At 48.9% G+C, this 22,762-nt stretch overlaps 1 protein-coding gene across 2 annotated transcripts in view; it reads left to right on the top strand.

Moving 5' to 3' along the window:
* PDCD6IP (programmed cell death 6 interacting protein) overlaps window positions 1-22,762 on the top strand; it is a 500,749-nt gene that overhangs the window by 409,670 nt on the left and 68,317 nt on the right. For both annotated transcript variants that reach the window (XM_086964745.1, XM_086964744.1), the window contains exon 16: window positions 10,067-10,208. In XM_086964745.1, coding sequence (XP_086820871.1) covers window positions 10,067-10,208 — 142 coding nt within the window. The remainder of the gene's footprint in view (window positions 1-10,066; window positions 10,209-22,762) is intronic.

Below are 22,762 nucleotides of genomic sequence, written 5' to 3' on the forward strand. Positions count from 1 at the left end.
TGCCTCCAGGCCCAGCGAACCCGTCTGGGGGCCCTAGTGGGTCAGGGGCTTCGACCCCGACACCGTTGGGTGCTTCGGCCCCTGCACCTTCGGGCCCGGCGCCGCAGGGCCCCACGATCCCGATGCCGCCGGCGCCTTCGGGCCCGGCGCCGCAGGACGCCGCTGGGCCTTCCTCGGGCACTGGATCGTCACCGCTGGACCTTACGACCCCCCCGGCGTCGGTCCATCTGGTGTCACCTCCGGCGCCGTCCTCGGGTGGCGCCGTCCCCGATACCTCATTTGTTTCGGTTCCGACGTCGGGACGGCGCCTTTCGGAGCCGTACCCGACGCCGTTTGGAGATTTCGACTTCTATGAACCGACCTCATTCACTTACAACCCTGAATCTCAGGAGATGGGTGATGAGGAGGATTGGGAGGGGTCTGAGGACCCTCTGACCAAGGAGTGTCAGTCTAATATGGACTGGCAGGAGACCTTGGGGAGGCCAGTGGCTTGGACACCTCTCCAGACACTGGATTTGTCTCTCCTCCTACCGTGGCTTCGGAGGAGGGAGCTACCTATGGTGTGGTGTTGACAAGGGCTGCCAAGGCCTTGGGCCTTGAGCTCCCGTCGCGGCCGTGAGGACTAACCTCCTCACAGAGGTCCTTAAACCGCAGTCTTGCTCATCTGAGCTTCTGCTGCCTTTTAATGAGGCCTTGACTGACGTTCTTTTGGGCACTTGGTCCAGGCCCGCTAAGGGTTCGCCCGTAGATGGGAACGTGGCCAGACGCCACCGCCCGGCTCCGGGCGACCCATGTTTCCTGTCCTCCCACCCCACCCCCGAGAGTCTGGTTATCTAGGCCTCTAATTCCCAGACCGCATTCCCGATGGCCCCGCCAGATGGAATCCAAGAGGTACGAGAATTATGGGAAGAAGATATTCTCCTCCCTTAGTTTGGGACTGCGGTCTTCCAATACTGCATGCCTCTTGGGCCGCTACACCCACTCTCTGTGGGAGACGGTGGCGGAAGTGCTGCCAGAGTGCCCGTTGGAGGTACGGGCCAAACTGGGCCAAGCCCTTGTGGAGGGCCGGGATGCAGCCAAGTATTTGATCAGGTGTGGGCTGGATACGACTGACTCGCTAGGCAGAGCGATGGCTACGACATTGGCGGTGAGACGCCACGCCTGGCTGAGGTCCGCCAATTTTTCGGCAGATGCCCAGAACACTCTGATAGACATGCCGTTCGATGGCCGTCGCCTCTTTGGCGACAAGGCAGACCACGCGCTTGAGCGCTTTAAGGACTCCAGGGCTACGCCAAGTCCTTGGGCCTCTTGGCCCCGCGCCAGCAAGCGGGTGCCTTTCGCTCCTTTCGTGGCCAGGGAAGGGGCGTCCCCACGCGTGCTGCCAGCCACTCGCCGCAGACTGTCGTCCAGCGTGGCGGCGGCCGTGGAAACCGCCGCGGAGGCGGTCGGGGAACCAGGCGAAGTCAGTCCACACCTGCCCCCGTGGCATCCACCTCTAAACCCTCCTAGTCCGTGCTTTTCGGCCCATGTGACGCCAGTGGGAGGCAGGGTTCGCCATCACCACTCTCACTGGCGCACTGTCACTTCGGACAGGTGGGTGCTGCAGATCGTCCGGAGGGGCTACTCCCTCCCCTTCGAGACGACTCCTCAAGCCATGCCACCGCAACACCACCGCGTATCGGGGGATCACTTGTGGCTCCTGCAGGAGGAAGTTTCGGCCCTCTTGGCCAAGGGGGCCATCGAGCGCGTTCCTGGGCCAGAAGTAGGACGTGGTTGCTACTCCCACTACTTTCTGGTACCCAAGAAGGGCAAAGGGGGCCTACGCCCTATCTTGGATCTGAGGAACGCCAACGGCTTCCTCCGGAAGGAGAAGTTCAAAATGCTGACTCTGGCTCAGGTCTTGGCTGCCCTAGACCCAGGAGACTGGATGGTAGCGTTGGACTTTCAGGACACGTATTTCCACATCCCCGTCCTGCCGGCCCACCGGCGTTACCTGCGGTTCACGGTAGGCCACGAGCACTTTCAGTTTACCGTGCTCCCCTTCGGCCTTACAAGCGCCCCACGGGTGTTCACGAAGGTGATGGCGGTGGTCGCAGCTCATCTGCGCAGGTTGGGGGTCTCAGTCTTTCCCTACCTCGACGACTGGTTGTTGAAGGCGGGCTCGCCCCAGACAGTCGTCAGCCACCTCCAGACTACGGCAGATCTCCTGCACCAGCTGGGATTTTCCATCAATGTGCCGAAGTCACACCTGTGCCCCTCTCAGAAGCTCCTTTTCATCGGAGCGGTTCTCGACTCGGCGCAGTTTAGGGTTTACCCGCCCGAACAGCGGGTTCGGGATATACAGGCTCTGATTCCGATCTTCCGGCCTTTATCCCGAGTTTCGGTCAGGTTGACGCTGCAGCTTCTGGGGCTGATGGCCTCCTGCATCCTTCTGGTGCATCACGCACGGTGGCGGATGCGGGCTCTGCAGTGGGACCTGAAGTTTCAGTGGGCCCAGCATCACGGCAACCTGTCCGACCATGTCCTGATCTCGGAGGGCACTGCGAGTCAGCTGCAGTGGTGGCTCACGGACCGCGGTTGGGTCAACGGCATATCCCTCTCCATTCCCCAACCGGAGCACGTAGTTGTGATGGACGCGTCCCTCCAGGGCTGGGGAGGCCACTTGGGAGAGGCGGAGATCAGAGGCCTCTGGTCTCCGGCGAAGTCCCGGCTCCATATCAACCTGTTGGAGCTGCGGGCGATTCGTCTAGCACTGAAGGCATTCCTCCGGTCTGTCCGAGGGAGTGTAGTGCAGGTGTTCACGGACAACACCACCGCCATGTGGTACTGCAACAAACAGGGTGGGGTGGGGTTGTGGACCCTCTGCCAGGAGGCTCTGCGCCTCTGGCAATGGCTGGAACATCAGGGCGTGACTCTGATGGTTCAACACCTGGCAGGTTCTCTGAACGCCAGGGCGGACGAACTCAGCCGACGGTGCTCGATGGATCACGAATGGCGTCTGAACTTGGACGTGGCGCAAGGCCTCCTTCAGCAGTGGGGAGAGCCTTGGTTAGATCTATTCGCCACCGAAGAGAACGCGCAATGTCATCAGTTCTGCGCTTTGGAATTTCCAAGGCGGCACTCGCTCGGAGACGCTTTTCGTCGCGAGTGGAGCTGCGGTCTGTTGTACGCCTTTCCGCCTATACCACTTCTGCCCAAAGTGCTGAAGAAGATCAAGCGCGACCGGGCACAAGTCATCCTTGTGGCTCCGGACTGGGCATTTGCCTCTTCAGGAGGACCTTCTGTCGCAGCAGCAGGGGACGGTCCTCCACCCGAACCTGTCCAGTCTCTACCTCCATGCTTGGAGATTGAGCGGCGACAGTTGAGGCCATTTGACTTGCCTCCTGAAGTTTGCAATATCATTCTGGCAGCCAGGCGTCCCTCCACAAAGTCGGTATACGCCTGCAGGTGGACAGCAAAGGCTGTGGATCCCCTAAATGCCCCTCTTTCTGAGGTTCTCCTCTTTCTTCTCTCTCTTGCCCAGCAGGGCTCTGTTCTGGGCACTGTCAAGGGCTATCTTTCAGCTCTTTCAGCCTTTCTAAGGCTGCCTGACCAACCGTCTTTGTTCAAGTCCCCTATCGTTAATCGATTTCTGAAGGGCATCACTCATATGTTCCCTTCGTGATGCCTCAGTGGGACTTGAGAGAGATGCTGTGTGAGAGTTAATCCAATTTGTCTAATGAAGTAGGTACAAAAAGCACACTCGCATTTGAGCAGAAGAAAAGCCTGTCTTTTGCAGAGTCTAATATCTGGCAAAGTCACGTATAAATGAAACACATCGAAAGTGCAGAGCTGGAAATACGTGCCTGCTCTGAAGAAACACCCACGGTCCATAGTACATAGTATTCGATAGGAGACATCAACCATAAGGAATGCCCTTCTGTGGTTCGTCTCCCTGTGTTTTAATTGTCTGCTCCCTCATCGTACTGTGCTGTTGTTCATTTCCGTCATCCCAGTTCGCTGCTGTCCTTGCATAACTGTTCGATCTTTACTTTAAAAAAACTGATTTTTGGTTGAAAAATAATATAAATTATGATGAAAATTGTTATATAAATAGCCTTGAAAAAGCCCTGGCGCGAATCGCCACAGGGGGCGAAACACGTGTCGGCTGTTCATGTCTTTTACCTAAATGAATAAAGAGCATCTTTCTATACAAAATGGACGTTTGTTTCTAATTATATGAGCAAGGATTCAGCCTAATGATATAAAGAACTACTGCTAACACACTCACTATCCCCCTAAAGACTTTACTGTTCAAAACTCAAGAGGTCCAGAGTTTTTTTGAGTGTGTTCTCTCTACAAAAAACCATGTGAAAACTGATATTGACTTGGATTCTTCCTTGGACCACTCTCCCTTTCTAGAAACCTCAGTGGGACTTGAACCTGGTTCTTACGTTTCTGATGTGCGCTCCCTTTGAGCCAGTTCACAACTGTCCTCTTCGCCTTCTTTCTTTGAAGACTGCCTTCCTGGTAGCCATCACCTCTGCCAGGAGAGTGAGTGAGCTCCAGGCTCTATCTTGTAAGCCTCCTTTCCTTTCAGTCCATCCGGACAAGGTTGTGTTACGGACGAGGCCCTCCTTCCTACCCAAGGTAGTCATGGCCTTCCACATTGGGCAATCCATCACGTTGCCCACCTTCTTTCCGCCTCCGCACCCCTCGAGAGAGGAGGAGAGGCTCCACCGTCTGGACCCAAAACGTGCGCTCTCATTTTATCTGAATCGCACACAACAGTTCCGGGCGGATGATCAACTCTTTGTTGGATACGCGGGCGCTAAGAAAGGGAAAGTGGTGCACAAGCGGACCATCTCCCGGTGGATTATCTTGTGCATCCAGGCGTGTTACTCCTTGGCTAAGAAGGAACCCCCTGTTGGGCTGAGGGCTCATTCCACTCGAGCCACAGCCACTACAACTGCCTTGGGCCGAGGTGTGCCCTTGCAGGACATCTGCCAGGCGGCTACGTGGGCCTCGCTGCACACGTTTGCAAGACACTATTGCCTGGACAGTCAAGTCAGGAGGGATGGCTACTTTGGCCGTTCCGTCCTCCAGGACTTTCTGGTGTGATTATTGGTTCTCAGACCCACCGCTACGGGGTTGGTATTGCTGGGGTATCTATTCTAAGGTAAGGAATCTATCACTAACGTGTCTCTTTCAGATGCACAAGTTACTACTTGTGTAACCATATATCTGTAAGAGACATTAGTTAGTGATAGATTCCTTACCGACCCACCCATCCTCCCCGTTCTGCGAACCGATATCTAGGGTTAAGGTCATCCCCTTTCAGGGCCCTAGTTTCTTGGCACCAGTGTTGGTTTTTTGGCATGGCTCTGCGCTTCTGGCGCGGAAAAGCTGTGTCTAAGAACTGACGTCAGCACGCGGAGGCGGCGTCTAAGTACTCAGACGACGTCATCACGGCGCCCACTACGCCGACGACGGACGCGGAGCCGCAGACGACGCCTACTGACGCGCAAGGGTACTGCTACGCAAAAGTTTCCGGATCCAGTCTGGCGCCTGGGGATATTCTAAGGTAAGGAATCTATCACTAACTAATGTCTCTTACAGATATATCGTTACACAAGTAGTAACTTGTGCGTTTGGGAGTCTGCACTACAAAAAAAGCGATTGAGAGGCATAAAACAACATCCTCCGATACTCAAGCTTAAGGGATTCCTTGGACTGTAATTTTAACGAACTTTTAATTGGCGACAGATAATACAAGTCACTTTGAGTCACATCTGCCCACAGTAACGATTAACTGAAGACCTAACTGTATAGTGAATTCACCCAAGTGCGATTGCACAGGTGACATATTGGATGTGGCGAATTAAATTGCGTTTGTCCTGAAGGAGGAGGCTAGAACCAGGGAAAGCTTCCGAAACGCGTCAACGCATTATAGATCTGTTAAATTTGGAGGGGCCAATTCACGATCTGGGTATAGGGAAGGGTAGCCCTGCCTAGTGTTGCCCACTGAAGGTCCAAATTAACGAATGACAAGACCAAATGTACTGTCTTTCCCCCACTTTTTTCTCCTGCGCTATTGTTTAAAGTTTTTTTAATCTGTAATGGTGATTCGGTTTTTAAATATGAAATGTATGTATATGTTTTATTTATTCATATGAATGTCTTTTTATGATGCAAATAAATAACGATTAATAGTATTGCTTTTCCTTGTAAGTGTTTCACATAATGATGTGGTGTTCTCGAGTCTCATGTATGATTTATAACTGATTGAATGGAATAATTGTATTGGAATTCATTAGACCTTCCCAGAAGGAAAGCCTCTTTTTTTACTTCACAGTATTTGGTGCTCTATTTCCTTCAGGTCATATTGAGCCCCTCTCTTTTGTTTAAGACTCAAGAACGTCAACCGGTTACTCTGGAAGGAGAAGTTAAAAATGTTTACCCTGGCTCAGGACCTGTCTGCCCTCGACCCTAGAGACTGGATGGTAGCGTTGAACTTGCAGAACTTTTATTTTCACATCCCCGTCCTGCCAGCCCACCGGCATTACCTGCGGTTTACAGTAGGCCACAAACACTTTCAGTTTACCATGCACCCCTTTGGCCTTACCAGCGCCCCTTGGGTGTTCACGAAAGTGATGGCAGTGGTCGCAGCTCATCTGTGCGGATCAGGGGTTCCAGTCTTCCCCTATCTCGATGACTGGTTGTTGAAGGCGGGCTCGCCCCAGGCAGTTGTCTCCCACCTCCAGACCACAGCCGACCTGCATTCGCTGGAGTTCTCCTTCAATGTGCCACAGTCACACCTGACTCTCTCTCAAAAGCTCCTCTTCATCAGAGCGGTTCTAGACACAACTCTGTTCCGGGTCTATTCTCCCAAACAGCGAGTCTGGGATATTCGGGCTATGATTCTTATCTTGCAGCCTCTATCCTGGGTATCGGTCTGGAAGACCCTCCAGCTACTGGGCCTGATGGCCTCCTGCATCCTGCTGGTGGATCATTCCAGATGGCATATGCGGGCTCTTGAGTGGGACCTGAAGTACCAGTGAGAAAAGCATCAGGGGATCCTGTCCGATTGTGTCCAGATCTTGGAGGGCACTGCACACCAACTGCAGTGGAGATCACGAACCAGGATTTGGTCGACGGCAGATCCCTCACCCTTCCTCAAACCGAATTCACTGTGGTGCCTGAAGCATCACTTCTTGGATGGGCGGCCAAATGGGGGAGGCGGAGATCAGAGGCTGTAGTCTCTGGTTGAGTCCCTGCTCCATATCAACCTTCTGGAGCTTTGGGCGATTCGTCTTGCACTTGAGGCATTCCTTCCTCTGTCCGGGGAAGAGTACTGCAGGTGCACATGGACAACACCATCTCCAAGTGGTGCTGCAACAAACAGGGCAGGTTTGGGTCGTGGACCCTATGTCCAGAGGCTCTTCGCCTTTGGACATGGCTGGAATATCAGGGCATGTCCCTGGTGGTTCAACACCTGGCAGGTTCTCTGAACACCAGGTCGGACGAACTCAGCTGCAGGTGCATGATGGATCACAAATGGCGACTTCACTCGGAGGTGGTGCAATGTCTCTTTCAACAGTGGGGAGTGCCTTGGTTAGATCTATTCGCCACTGAAGAGGACGACAATGTCAGCAATACTGCATGTTGGCATGTCCAAGGCGGCACTCGCTAGGCGATGCTTTTCGTCGTGAATGGAGTTGCAGTCTTCTATACGCCTTTCCGCCTAGACCACTACTGCCCAGAGTGCTGAAGAAGATCAAGCACAACCGGGCCCAAGTCATTCTTGTGGCTTCGGATTGGGCACAAAGAGTCTGGTATCCAGAGCTGCTCAACATGGCCATTGATCCTCCGATCCGACTGCCTCTCCGGGAGGACCTTCTGTCGCAGCAGCAGGAGACGGTTCTCCACCCGAAACTGTCCAGCCTCCACCTCCTTGTGTGGAGATTGAGCGCCGGCAGTTGACGTCATTTGACCTGTCCCCCGAAATCTGCAATGTTATCTTGGCAGCCAGGCGCCCCTCCACTAAGACGGTATATGCCTGCAGATGGAACACATTTGTGGCAGGGTGCACAGCAAAGGCTGTGGATCCCCTTTAGGCCCCTCTTTCTGAGGTCTTCTTGTTCCTCCTTTCTTTGGCCCAGCAGGGCTCTGCTCTGGGCACTCTTTAAGGGCTACCTCTCGGCCATTTCAAGCTTCCTGATCAGCCTTCTCTGTTCAAGTCCCCTGTTGTAAATAGATTCCTTAAGGGCATTATTCATCTTTTTCCTCCTGTTCCCTTCGTAATGCCTCAGTGGGACTTGAATTGGTTCTTAGATATCTTATGTGCGCTCCCTTTGAGTTGCTACATAACTGTCCTCTCAGACTTCTCACTCTGAAAACTGCCTTTCTGGCGGCCATCACCTCTGCACGGAGGGTGAGTGAGCTACAAGCTCTTTCTTACAAGCCTCCCTTTCTGTCTAATCATCCGGACAAGGTCCACCTCAGAACTAGACCGTCCTTTCTTCCCAAGGTTGTTACTTCCTTCCACATTGGCCAAACCATCACTTTGACCACTTTCTTTCTGCCTCCGCATCCTTCGAAAGAGGAAGAGAGACTCCACTGTCTGGATCCAAAATGTGCGCTTTCCTTCTACTTGGATCGCACCAAACAATTCCGAGTGGACAACCAACTCTGTTGGTTTTGTGGGTGCTAAGAAAGGTTGGCTCTGCACAAATGGACCCATCTCCAGGTGGGTCGTCCTGTGCATCAAAGCCTTCTATTCTTTGGCAAAGAAGGAGCCTCTAGTGGGGCTGCGCGCCAATTCGACCAGGGCAACAGCAGCTACTAGTGCCTTGGGATGAGGAACCCCCCTAAATGACATCTGTCAGGCAGCAACGTGGGCATTGCTGCACATGTTCACCAAAAACTACTGCCTGGACAGTCCAGTCCGGAGAGATGGCTTCTTTGGCCATTGTGTTCTCCATGACTTTCTGGTGTGAACTTGGTTCGCAGACCCACCTCCAGGGTTGGTATTGCCGGGGTATCTATTCTAAGGTAAGGAATTTATAATTAACTGTTTCTTTCAGATGAACAAGTTACTTACCTTCGGTAATGATATATCTGTAAGAAACCTAGGTTTGTTATAGATTTCTTACCTCCCACCCATCCTCCACGTTATGCGAACTGACATCTAGGGTTAAGGACTTCCTTTCAGGACGGCTCTGCGCTTCTGGCGTGGAAAGTCGTGTATAGAACAGACGTCAGCGGGTGAGGTCGGCATCTATGTAGCCACCTCAACGTCCTCCTGGAGACCACAACGCCGACGACGAACGCAGAGTCGACCGACGCCACCTTCCGACGCGCAGGGGTACGGCTGACGAAAAACCTTCCGGATCCAGACTGACGCCTAGGGGTAATTCTAAGTTAAAGAATCTATAACTAACCTATGTTTCTTACAGATATATTGTTACTGAAGGTAAGTAACTTGTTCATTATGCATATCATTTTAGTAAAATCAAACGTTCTTGACTAATGCCAGACTTAAACAGGCCCTTGTGGTTGCGCAGCCCCGGTATGTGTCAGACACACTGAACAAGGATGTACACCAGTGCAAAATAGGACCAAGCTGTATAGCAGGAATTTTGTGCTTATTTCTTGGTTTTAACCTCCAAAAAGACGGAAGCTGCCAGAACAAAATAATGGCTAGCAAATCACCGTAGCCTACATGTTTTCTACAATAGTAAAGGATCGATCCAAATCTCCACGTGCTTCTTATAGTGTTAATATGTAACAGATAGTGAGTTTGTTCTAATGTATTTTCTTACCCTCTGATCATACAGTAATCCCTCTGGCATCTCGGTGGTAGTGAAAGTTGATGAGTTTAGTTATTGATATGGCTGTAACATGTTTTTCTCTTTGTTCGTTTAGTGAATATGAAATGAATTTGTTTTCACGGGCACAGTGCTGTGTATTAGTTAAAGTAGCATTTTTCAGTTTTAGTCAGAACCTTGTGCATTCAGACTTTTGTAAATTATTTTCAAAGGATTTTATTAGCGTTAAATTGACCCATGTTTTGTTTGTGAAAAAGGGACTTGCAGCAAAGCATTGCACGACAACCCAGTGCTCCTGCCATTCCGTTGCCAGCATATCAGAGTGGCCCAGAAAGTGGAGGTGCTCTTGCCACAAGTACAGCATCAAGTATTCCAACACCAGCACCAAGGACTGTATTTGTAAGTACATCAAGTGATTGCCATCAAGTACCTGTTCTGGCCAAAATTTGCAGAAGTGTCGCATATATGGTGAAATACATTACTGTTTGAGTTCCTTTGAGTCTTATTAGATCCAGAAATAATCAAGCTACTTTATCAATCGCTACAATTTATTTGTTTATGGACTTGGTGCACAATGCTAAGCAACCTCATTTTTGAAGCACCATTTGAGGAGCGACTGTAGATTAATAAAATAAAGACCAAGGGCCGTATTTGGATTGTGGCAGAAAGTATACTCCCATGTATACCATCATTTTAAAACTGGGAAGTGGGAGATTTTTAATAAAAATAATTGGGAGAATGTATTTTCTCTATGTTGAAGCAGGAGCAATTTTAAGTGAGAGACCGCTAAAATATAGTAATCTTTTTTACTTCACCAATCGTGAGTCTCCTGCCTGAATCAGTTTTGTTGGTATGTATGCTCTCAAACACAGAATACCCAAGCTCATACTAAGAAATACACTATTCAAGTATGTAGTTCAGTATAATAATCTTCTTATTCCAGATTTGAGGTATGTGTTGTAGATGTTTTTATTCTTTGCACAGACCTAGAACAATTCGGTAATATTGTTGTCTTCAATACAGTCAGGCAGCCGACACGTGTTTCGTCTGAAGACTTAATCAAGGCTGTATGTATCTGTTGTGGTATAAGAAAATGTGTGCAGTGCTGCTCAAGGGCCTAGAAAATATCACTCAGAGAGACACTTGTATTAACGTGCTGTATGTAGCAGTCTACGAGCAGGGTCGAAAACTGTCAAGCTTCGTAAGCCTCAATAATGTCTATCGAGATTAAAGCAGTGGAAAGTAATACAGGAAGTTTCATTAGGCAGCGCATCGGGCGCAGACATCGGGAGACCGTGTCTTAACACGAGGCTTATCAAGGTACTGCGCTGCCTATTGGAACTTCCTGCATTACTTTCCACTGCTTTAAACTCGACAGACACTATTGAGACTTATGAAGGTCGACAGTTTTCGACCTGCTGAGACTGTAACTGTGTTACAAGAATTTGGGTCAACCCAAAAAGTCACTGGGACCTGGGTATATAGTGGTATAGAAAAGGAAGAGTCCCAGAACATAAGGATGATTTTTTAAAAAGTGCAATGTATGTTGTGCCATTTTGAAGTGTTCCACAAGTGGTACCCCCATCACTTCGCACCTAATTCGGGGCACCACAAGTGTGGTAATTGCAAAGCATGTGCTAGCAGTATCCAAACAAAGGAATTTCTCTACAAACACCACAAAATTGTACTCCAAGACCACACCAATTGTAATAGCTCGGATGTCATCTACTGCATCATATGCCCATGTGATCTGATCTATGTCGATCAGACACAACAGAAGGTAAAATCAAGAATTTTGCAACACTGCAGCCGAATTAGGTGCGAAGTGATGGGGGCACCACTTGTGGAACACTTCAAAATGGCACAACATACACCAGACAGTTTGAAGTGGATTGTCCTAGAACAAGTGTCTTTGGGACCCAAATGTGGCAATATCGGTCCTCTACTCAGCACACGGGAACTCAAGTGGATAACACATTTCAACTCGATTAACAACGGACTGAACAAACTTGACAGCAGTTTTTCCCAACTTGCAGTACTGTAAACCTCACATCACCAGCTTTCCTGACAACCATAACTGAGCCCCATGACAAACCACAGACCTACGGGTCTTCCAGGAATTTCTTAAATCTTTTTCGACTTCTCTTTCTAATCCTACAATTTGCAAATGTCTATACCACCCTGCGTGGTAGGTAGACATCTTTATTTCAATTTTTATTTCAATTTATTTGATCCTTCTATCTGAAAATGTTTATACACCAATAATATTGCTATAGGACCCTGTGCGGTAGCTACGTGATATGTTTTGGCATCATTAGGGGATAATACTTGTTAATCCCTTTCCCCGTTTTGTATTCCCCCGTAACAGCGCTACAGCACCCTTCGCGGTAGCTACGCCGTGTATTCGCTAAACCAAAGATGCAAATTCTACAACCATGAACAGATTGGTTTCCATAATCTAGCTTACTGCATATTCGGTTTTTCGTGTGTTACAATTTCAATTTATTAGATCCATCTATCTGGAAATGCTCAAACACCAATAATATTGCTTTAGCACCCTGTGATATGTTCAGGCATCATAAGGGGATAATTCTTGTCAATCTTTGCATTCCCCCTTAACATCGCTATAGCACCCTGTGCGGTAGCTACGCGGTGTATTCGCTTAACCCAAGATATACATTCTTCAACCATTTCCACAATATAGCTTACTCCATGTCCATGGGAGCCCTGCAGTCCCAACAACACAGAGGCTCCTTTCGTCGCTCCAGTTATAGAGGGATGGCGCGAGTTAACACATCGCAGCAATCCTCCGCTTACAAAACTAATACGCAATCCACATACAATAAAAACACTAAAAGAGGTGGATACAGAGGAAATAACACATAGGGCAGGGGTCGTGGAGGCAATGCCAATAGATCCTCCACTAACACCAAACAGTGACTTCTTGCCACTACCCCCAGACCATATAACACTGGTCGGGGGAAGACTACAACAATTCCTGCCAGTCTGGTTAAACATCACTACAGACAGGTGGGTAAGGCATATTATCCAACATGGCTATTGCCTAGAACTCATGTCAACACCACATAACATACCGCCCGTACACCGTCCAATGTCGCAGGAACATATAACATTACTGCAGCAAGAAGTCATCAGTATGCTGCAAAAGGGGGTCATAGAACCAGTCCTACTACAACATCAGGGAATAGGAGTATACTCACTATACTTCCTCATTTCGAAAAAGGACGGTTAGCTCAGACCAATATTAGACCTCAGGCCCCTCAACATGTACATTTTGTCAGAGCATTTTCATATGCTCACTCTACAACAAGTCTTACCGCTTCTTCAACAGGGAGACTTCCTAGCAACTCTAGACCTCAAGGACGCATACTTTCATATACCAATACACCTTGCTCACAGAAAGTATCTGATGTTTACAATTCAAGGACAGCACTAGCAGTTCAAAGTCCTATAATTCGGTGTAACAACAGCTCCACGGGTATTCACCAAATGCCTGGCAACAGTGGCGGCACATCTCAGAAGACAACACATTCATGTGTACCCCTGTCTGGACGATTGGCTAATACACGCGCCATCAGCCCAGCAATGTGCCAGCCACATGTCAAAGACCATTCATCTCCTGCACAGCCTGTGCTTTTCGCTAAACTACCCAAATTCCCACCTGCAACCCTCCCACGTACAACAGTACCTGGGAGCAACAATAAATACACTAGCAGCAAAGGCATATCCCAACGCAGCACGAATAAACGGAATGCAAACCTTAATCCAAAGGTTCATACCCCAACACTCATTGCCAGCTCGAGTGTTTATGCAACTCATAGGCATGATGGCCTCGTGCATATTCATAGTCCACCATGCCAGTTTGCATATGCGTCCGATTCAAGAGTGCCTAGCAAGGCAGTGGAACCACGCTCAAGGGCAATTAAAAGACCTAGTGTTGGTGACCAGTCGAACATACAACTCTCTGCATTGGTGGAATCCACAAAACCTTTGCAAAGGACGACTGTTCCAAGAGCCTGTCCCACAAATAGTGATGACAGCGGACGCACCCCTGCAAGGTTGGGGAGCTCATGTCTTGCATTACACAGTTCAGGGACTATGGACTATGCAACAGAAAAAAATGCACATCAACCTTCTGGAGTTGATGGCAATCTTCCGAGCTCTAAAAGCATTCAAAAAACACTTATGCAACAAGACTGTGTTGATCCGGACGGACAACATGACAGCGATGTATTATATCCAGAAACAAGGAGGGACACACTCCCCACTGCTGTCGCATCTAGCTCAAAGCATGTGGAAATGGACAATTCAAAGGAACATGTTTCTTATGGCAGAACACCTCCCAGGCAAAGACAATCAGATGGCCGACCTGCTCAGCAGGCACAGTCAACAGATGCACCAATGGGAGATTCACCCCAATGTGCTCCAACCATTCTTCCGGAAATGGGGACAACCGGAGATAGATCTGTTTGCCACAAGCAAAAACGCAAAATGCCAACACTTTGCCGCCAGGTTCCCACATCCGCAGTCGCAGGGCAATGCGATATGGATGAACTGGTCAGGCAAATTTGCGTACGCTTTTCCCCCAGCTCCACTAATACCGCTAGTGGCACGCAAAATGCGCCAACATTCACGGACGCTTATCCTAGTTGCTCCCACATGGGCGAGACAACCATGGTTCACAACTTTCCTAGAACTGTCAGTGGTGCCTCATCAAAGACTGCGATTAACACCCAGTCTTCTAACTCAGAACCGTGGCGAAATCCAACACCCAGACCCGCAACAGCTGAACCTGGCCATCTGGCTCCTGAGATCCTAGAGTTTGGATACCTAAACTTGCCTCCAGACTGCATGAATATTATGAAAGAGGCAAGAAGACCCACTACCAGGGCATGTTATGCAGCAAAGTGGAAACAATTCGTCATTTACTGCAGAAACAACAACATAAACCCATTAGACGCTTCCACACAAAACATCATTTGCTACCTATTGCACCTACAACGTTGCAACTTAGCCTACTCGTCCATCAGGATACATCTAGCTGCGTTAGCAGCATATCTCCAAAACAGGCAACACCTTTCACTATTTAGAGTGCCAGCAATTCAAGCATTCATGGAGGGTCTTAAACGAGTAATTCCCCCAAGGCACCCCCCTTCACCGGTGTGGAATTTGAACATCGTTTTAACCAGACTTATGGGACCACCTTTTGAACCACTACACTCATGCGAACTACAATTTCTTACTTGGAAAGTGGCTTTCCTTATTGCCATTACTTCACTTAGAAGAGTTAGTGAGCTGCAAGCCCTAACTATTCAGGAGCCATTCATTCAAGTACACGAAATAGGGCGGTTCTCAGAACCAACCCAAAATTCATGCCAAAAGTGGTATCCCAGTTCCATATAAATCAAACAATAGACCTGCCGGTGTTCTTTTAAAACCCACAGACGGTTGCTGAAAGGGCCTTGCATACTCTAGACGTCAAAAGAGCTCTACTATATTACATAGATAGAACTAAAGCATTTCGGAAAACAAAACAGTTGTTTGTTGCTTTCTCACCACAACCCTATTTCTAAATCCGGTATAGCCAGATGGATCGTTAAGTGCATTCAGATATGTTACTTAAATGCAAAACGCACCTTAACAGTTCCCCCTAGGGCGCATTCTACACACAAACTAGGGGCATCCATGGCTTTCCTAGGAAACATTCCTTTACACGAAATTTGTAGAGCAGCCACATGGACAACCATACATACATTTACCAAACACTACTGTGTAGATGTACATTCCAAGCAGCAAGCTGCTGTGGGACAGGCTGTTCTCAAAACTCTTTCAGACTGCTGCAGCTCGCACAGGCAGCCACCGCTAGGGGAGATACTGCTATGCATTCTATGCACAGATATGAATTCAGCAGCCCACATGCCTCGAACGGAATATGCTACTTACCAGTATGCATCTGTTCTTGGCATGTAGGGCTGCTGGCATTCATATCTGTGCATAGATCGCCGCCTAGTGTTGGGTCCGGATGATTGCACATTGTTGTCCTAGAAGAGTCTTCGAAGTATCACGAGATAGGTGGCTCCTCCCTTGGACTACAGTGCACATGGGCATCCTCTCCATGCTCAGATTGTAAGTAGCATATTCCTTATCTGTGCAGCTTTTCATGTGCCAGGTTTTGTGGCGCAGCCGCCATTGTTTTGTGTATCATGTATGTACTCTTATCTAAACATGATGTCTGCCATATTAAAAGTGCCATAGGCAATTATGCACTTGTATTATTACGAACAGGACATCTGCCATGTTTTGTAAAGGGTATCCTGTTCGTCAAAGTCTTGTGCCAAGTGCATGAGGGACGGGGACATGTCAGATTGGAGCACTTATAACATTGAAATTAAGCACAAGAAGACCGGCATAGCATCATTAAAAATGAGAAAAATAAGTTACATGCATAGTAGACAAGCCTCTTGAAGAACATTTTGGGAAACCATCGGTTCTATTGGCACAATCGTTTTTTTTTATAAATTAGTCATGAATTTTCCATGTCATATATGTACTGACCTTTGATGTGGTCAGCATTCTCATTTTTTAAGGAGTAGAACTATTTCCTATTCTATTTGAAGGATAGGGCACAGATTATTAATGGCAAAGAATTTGATTAGCAAACTTTTATTCCGTATTGAACTGGTAACTAAGAAAATCGATAAATATTGGATGTGACTTCTGCACCCCGTCAGCTTTGCTACGTTGTTCTAGATTGAAGACTGGTGTGGCTTTTGATATATAGAGGTTATATATCGCTTTTCCATCCATGGGATTGGAGGAAAGGAGAGTGAGTAGGATGGTAATGCCTTCTACAATTTTCAAACCTATCAAGATGTTCAATATTATTAATTAAAAAGGTGTAAACAGTATTTGCTGCTAATCTGGAAGGGCCAATCTGTCAGTGATGGAAAGTGATTGACATAGAACGTTGTGATTTTTGTTACTGAGTCATTTTTCAGGGTGGTGGTAGAGAATATTTGCTTGTTAGCAAGTGACGTGTATTTTCCTTCATAGATTGGTGTGCTTTGAGGTTGCTCATCTGTCCTCAGTGAGGAAGACCGAAGTATAATGAAAAAGTTGTTTTGCCTATTAAGAAGCTAGTTTCTTCCTGCTAATAGTGGTTACCATTGTTATTTAGATCCTTTTCATCTGGCTACTCTCATACATTTTAGATTCTCTTTTCCAGATAAAGGGGAGCACTGGACCTGTATAATTCTGGATTATCTTATGCTGTACTACTTAGCAAAATATTTATTCGACAATTGTTCCCAATGTTTCTGCTATGCGTGGCAGGGTGGCAATCTCTTGATTTGTTTAAATCTGTTTTTATTCATTTTCATTTTACCCATAGTCATGAAAAACAAAATGCCTCATATCAAGCTGATCATACATTGAACCATTGAGTAATTTCAAATAAATATTCCGGCTGATTAGGAATAGAACAAACATACATGTAAATGACATTATGGACCTTGTTACAAGCTAAGCCTCGACCGGATAAAAGCCATCACACATTAGTGACATGGTTCATTTAGCATGGCGTACAGTGTCCTCTCAGATCCTACAGCATAGAGGTACGTGCACAGATGTTATAGATAAAACTCAAAAACTAAATTCAAAACTAGTAACAGCAGCATAGTCCTACTTTTGGAAGTGTTCTTGTGAGAAAGTGGATCTATAGACACTGGACCAGAATAAGGTACAGTGTGTATAGAATCCACAAACCCCAGAGGTATAACAGAGGTTTAAAGCCAGGTGAGACCTTACTCTCTAAAGTGGTAGCTTGGTCCAGCAGTAAGGCAGTACCTGAGGACAGTGTAAAGCATTTGTTGTACACAGTCAGTCAGTAAAAGTTTTCACACACTCAAAGACTGAACTCCAGGCCAATTGTTTTTATATCAAAAGATATAGTTGTTTTATTTCTAGAACCAACAGGTATCAAAATATACTGTTCTCAATATGAGATGTCTCAGATGAGTACTTTGCAGAAAGGCAATAAACTTTGTAAAATACAATAAGTACAGGGGTTGCAGTAGGCAACACAATTGTACACACAATTTAGCATTGAGCTCAATGGATTTCATTATATAAACACAGTTGATTACTTTGTAGATTACTTTGGTAATTCCAGGACTGGCTCCTAGGTTCAGTCCTGGGGTCTAAACTGAAAACAGTTTAGCAAAAACGTTTTAGGTATTGTAGTGCTTTTTCAGGAATAAAAGCTATTTTAAAGGTTCACACTTGGATACTTTTCAACAGAAATCTGGCAATGTTATCCAATGGGAGAAAATCTTGTTACTTTTGTAATCCAGTACTGGGCTCCTGGGGCCAGCACTGGGGTCTTAACTTAAAACAGGTAAGTAATTACGTTTCAGTATTTCGTATGATTTTTAAAGAATATTTCGAGTTTTCAAAAGTAGACACTTGAAAGAAATTTCATGGAAAAGCAGACAATGGATTCCTATGGAGAAAATACAAGTTACTAGTAAACCCGCTAGGGATTACTTTTGCGGTTCAGTACTGGGCTACAGGGTACAGTACTGGCTCCTCTCCCGATCACTAGTGAGTATTTCGGAATTCGGATGATTTTATATGAATATTTTAAGTTTTCAAAAGTAGACACTTAGAAGATTTTTCGAGTCAAACCAGTCAATGTTATTCAACGGCAGGTAAGTGAGTTACCAGTTTCCTGGTGAGTACTCAACTGGTGAAGTTGTGGTTCTGGACATAGACTCAGGGGTCCCCCAGTGTCAGGTAGGTACAGTTAGTTCAACCTCAGCGGCGCAGGGGCGGCCGGGTGCAGAGGTAGTTAGGCCCAATGTTATCTAATGGGGGACAGGGGGCCTCGGGTTGGCGGCTGCTGGCTAGCAGGCCACGCGGTTGTGGGAGCTGGGCTCCTGGTCACTTGCTTAGGACAAAGGGGGAAGCAGCATAGGACAAAGGTGGCACAGCCAGCGGTACTTGGGCAGCTGGGTGTAGGGTGCTTTTGAGCCGTCGGGCGCTCAATGTTATCCAATGGAAAAGGTAAAGAGGGAACAAAGGCTGCAGATTTGGGCGGTGACTCTCCAGTGGCTACCAGCACGTCAAGAGGTAAGTTGGGATCTTGGAGTACAAGTAGGTACCACAAAGGGAGGCACAGGGGGCTGTAGGGCGCCGGGTGCAGGGTTGTCTTTGGGTGTCGGAAAAGCTTACCCTCAGCTGGTCGCGGTTGTGGGGGGCCCCTGGTTCCGAGTCTGCAGGCGTCGTCTGGTTCGTCGAGGAGGGTCTTTGGGCACTGGACTTCGGCTCCCAGTCTCTGAGGGAACATCCTCGTGGTCTTGGATCACTCGGGCACGGGCCGGGCTCGGCGGGTGCAGAGTGGGCTGGTCCGGAGCTTCCTGGCTGGCACCAGGGGGGCGTTGTTGCCGCAGAGCCTCTGCTGATGGGGATCCCAGGCTTTGAGGGTCAAGGCAGGCAGGTCCTCTGGGTGTCCCAAGATTGCTGTCCACAGGAGTCGCCGGGCTTTAGGCAGGAGCAGGTTCCCCGATCGACAGGCCGGTAGGGCTGGGGCCAAGTCAGTTGTTGTTGTCCTGTTAGCTGCACGGTGGGTCCTCTTCCTCTTAGTCTTCTTTCTTCTTTTCTTTTCGGGATCTGAGGAAGGAACTTTCAGGGAGCCCCTAAATACTGAATTTAGGGGCGTTACAGGTAGGGCAAGGGCAGGGACCAATAGGTCCCTCTCCTGGGGTGGGTACACCCCCTAGCCTGCTCCTCTCCTGTGGGAGGGGGGCAGGAGCCTAGCTGTGATTGGGCAGGGCTCCCCATCTTCAGGATGGCCGGAGCCCGAGGTCGTGCTTCACCTCGTCTCCCCCACCTGACGGGTGGGGTTGGCACAGGCTGGCACACCCTTTTTCTTGACGTAGTTTTTCCCCCCAGTCTTCCTGCCAGAGTGGGGGTCAGAACTGGTGGGACCAGTTGCTGGGTACAGCAAATGGTCTGGAGAAGCTCACAGAGGCAGCATGTCTTCGAAGCTTCCCACTGCCCATCCTGGGGGAGGAGACCTAGCACCTCGCCCAGGAAGTGCATTGTTGCAGGCCCAGGAGAGTGGGGGGCTCTCCACCCAGTGGTCCAGCAACATGTCTGCTGTGTGGCAGCCACTCAGCCCAGACGTGGATTGTAGGTTAGGTTTTCAGGGGGCATCTCCAAGATGCCCTCTGTTGCATTTTACATTAAATTCCATACTGGCATCAGTGCGGGTTTAATGTACTGAGAAGTTTGGTACCAAACTTGTCAGTCTTCCGTGTAGCCTTTATGGTGCTGTGGAGTTTGAAATGACAACCTCCCAGCCCCATATACTCCGTCCATCACCCCCCCTTTTGTACCGCTTTTGGCCACCATAAGTGTGGCAGGGTATGCTCAGACGTGAGTCCCTTGCTCACTTTGCCACTGGATTCAAGTAAGCCGGGCTGAAGACGGCTGGAATGCCAGAAACCGGTCCTCGGAAGCTTGTTTCCGGTCCAGGGAAGACATGGCTTGGCAGTTCGGGCTGGACTGTTCCCATGAGGCACAGGGTCAGACTGATTTGCATATAGCCATGTCTGAACTGGGGTGGCAGAGTGGGCTAAAGTACGGTGATGGATTAAACCCAGATCTTTTGACTGGGTGTGAGTGTTTGATTGATTCAGATGCTCCGTCCATCACCCCCCCCTTTTGTACCGCTTTTGGCCACCATAAGTGTGGCAGGGTATGCTCAGACGTGAGTCCCTTGCTCACTTTGCCACTGGATTCAAGCATGCCGGGCTGAAGACTGCTGGAATGCCAGAAACCGGTCCTCGGAAGCTTGTTTCCGGTCCAGGGAAGACATGGCTTGGCAGTTCGGGCTGGACTGTTCCCATGAGGCACAGGGTCAGACTGATTTGCATATAGCCATGTCTGAACTGGGGTGGCAGAGTGGGCTAAAGAACGGTGATGGATTAAACCCAGATCTTTTGACTGGGTGTGGATGTTTGATTGATTCAGATGCTCCGTCCATCACCCCCCCTTTTGTACCATATACTCTTAATGGCATCACTGCACTTACAGTGCCCAGGAATGGCCCTGGGTACTGTAGGGGCACAGGGCTCATGCACCTGTGCCCACACCTCTGGCATAGGGCACCCAGCTAGAGGGGTGATTGAGGTATGCCAGGGCAGTGGGTTCTGTGGGCATGGCACACAGGGATGTGTGCCATGTCGACTCTTTGTTTAGTTTTGTACTTAGACACTCAGCCTGCAAAGGCAGTGTGTTGGTGTCAGGGTACAGGGCCCCTGAGGGTGGCACAATAAGTGCTGCAGTCCTCAGGGGTCTTCTCTGGTCACCATGCCCTGGATACTTAGGTTACCATTTACTAGGGGCTGATAGACGGCCAGAGATGCCAATTGGGTTTTAGTTTCAACACAGTTTTTAGGGAAGGAACACAGGCCCTGGGTACCTGGTTGGCAGGAACCCAGGGCACACTCAGTCAAAGTACATCAGCAGTTCAGAAAAAAGTGGGGGCAAACCAGTGCAAGAAAGATGGCACTTACTCACAGTTCTCCTCACCATATCCCTCCCTCCTGCCGTCCCGTGGCTCTCCGCAGGTCAACACAGCCACCCAGAGAACGCAACGGTGTCCGCCCTTGGCGTCAGATAATGTACATGTGTGTGCACGGCATTACTAATGTCCACTGGCAGGCTCTCGTAAGGGCGCCTCCCTGTGCTCAGGTCGCCTCTCTGGGCTGTCCCCTACAGCTGGTGTCAAGGTCCGGAGTAGTCGGTTCTCCCACTGTGTCGCAATAGGTGTCTTCCTGAGTCCCAATTTTTCCTCTCGCAGAACGTCTATTCCCTCTGCTTTGGCCCATGCTAGAAGTGAATACCTCCATGCTTGTATGTGCGGCGGGTCCTGTGCTTTCCACCTCTTAGTCAGTAGTCGCTTAGCTACCACTAAACCCAAGTCCAGGAAGCGAGAGGAGACTTTTGTTGCTGGGGTTCTGCGAAAATGGTGTAACTGGTAAGTAAGTAATTCAAAGGGTATGACCTGGCCTGTACGTGCTTGCAGCGCCTCCCCGACAGCCCACCAATAAGGATATAGCTTGCGACAGCTCCACAGCATGTGTACCAGTCCAACCCCCAATTCTGCGCATCGAGGACACACCGCATCTGCACAGTTAAAGTACCTATTTATCTTTGGTGTGAGGTATGCTCTGTGGACTATAAACAGTTGTATTTGGCGGAACCTCATGTTCCTGGGTATGCACACTGGGCTCTTTAGTATCTTATACCATTCTCTATTCTCCAGTGGTCGCTCCAGGTCCATTTCCTATTTTCGGTGTAGTGGTTCCAGACTTATCGCTGTGTGCGTACGTAAGGAAGCTGCAAACCATTGAATCAAGTGCTTTCCACGCCCCATAACATGAAGATATCCAACATATCCCCCCACTTAGAGGTCAGTGCCTCGATCAGGGAGCGGTGACGCAAGAATTGCCCCGGTAGCAACCCCATCTCTTCAGCCAGAGATTCATATGGTATGAGCGTGCCGTCCCCGTACTGATCTCCCAAGGTGTGTTTGTCCGCTTCGCGCCATTCCGCAAGTTCGAGGGGTGTAAGTAACCCCCGACCCGCTGGGGGAACCTTCTAGCAGTATGGCTGGTGTGTAGGTGATTAGCGCTGTGGTGAGGTATAAACTACCATCGTAGCATTTATAAGCCACCGCCATGATGAGCGTTGTCGGCGTTGGGGCCTTAGCGGCTCGGTGAAAGAGTTTAGCAATCTAGTCCAGTGGAAGGAGAGTGGTTGTGGTCGCAGTGTCTTCACATCTTCTGACTGCTAGCCAGCGAGCTATCCACTGTAATTGTGCGGGCAAATAGTAGTGCTCAAATCAAGCCGCAGCAAGACCTCCG

Source organism: Lissotriton vulgaris, chromosome 4_1 (genome assembly GCF_964263255.1).
Source record: "Lissotriton vulgaris chromosome 4_1, aLisVul1.2, whole genome shotgun sequence".
In the NCBI taxonomy this organism is placed as follows: Eukaryota; Metazoa; Chordata; class Amphibia; order Caudata; family Salamandridae; genus Lissotriton; species Lissotriton vulgaris.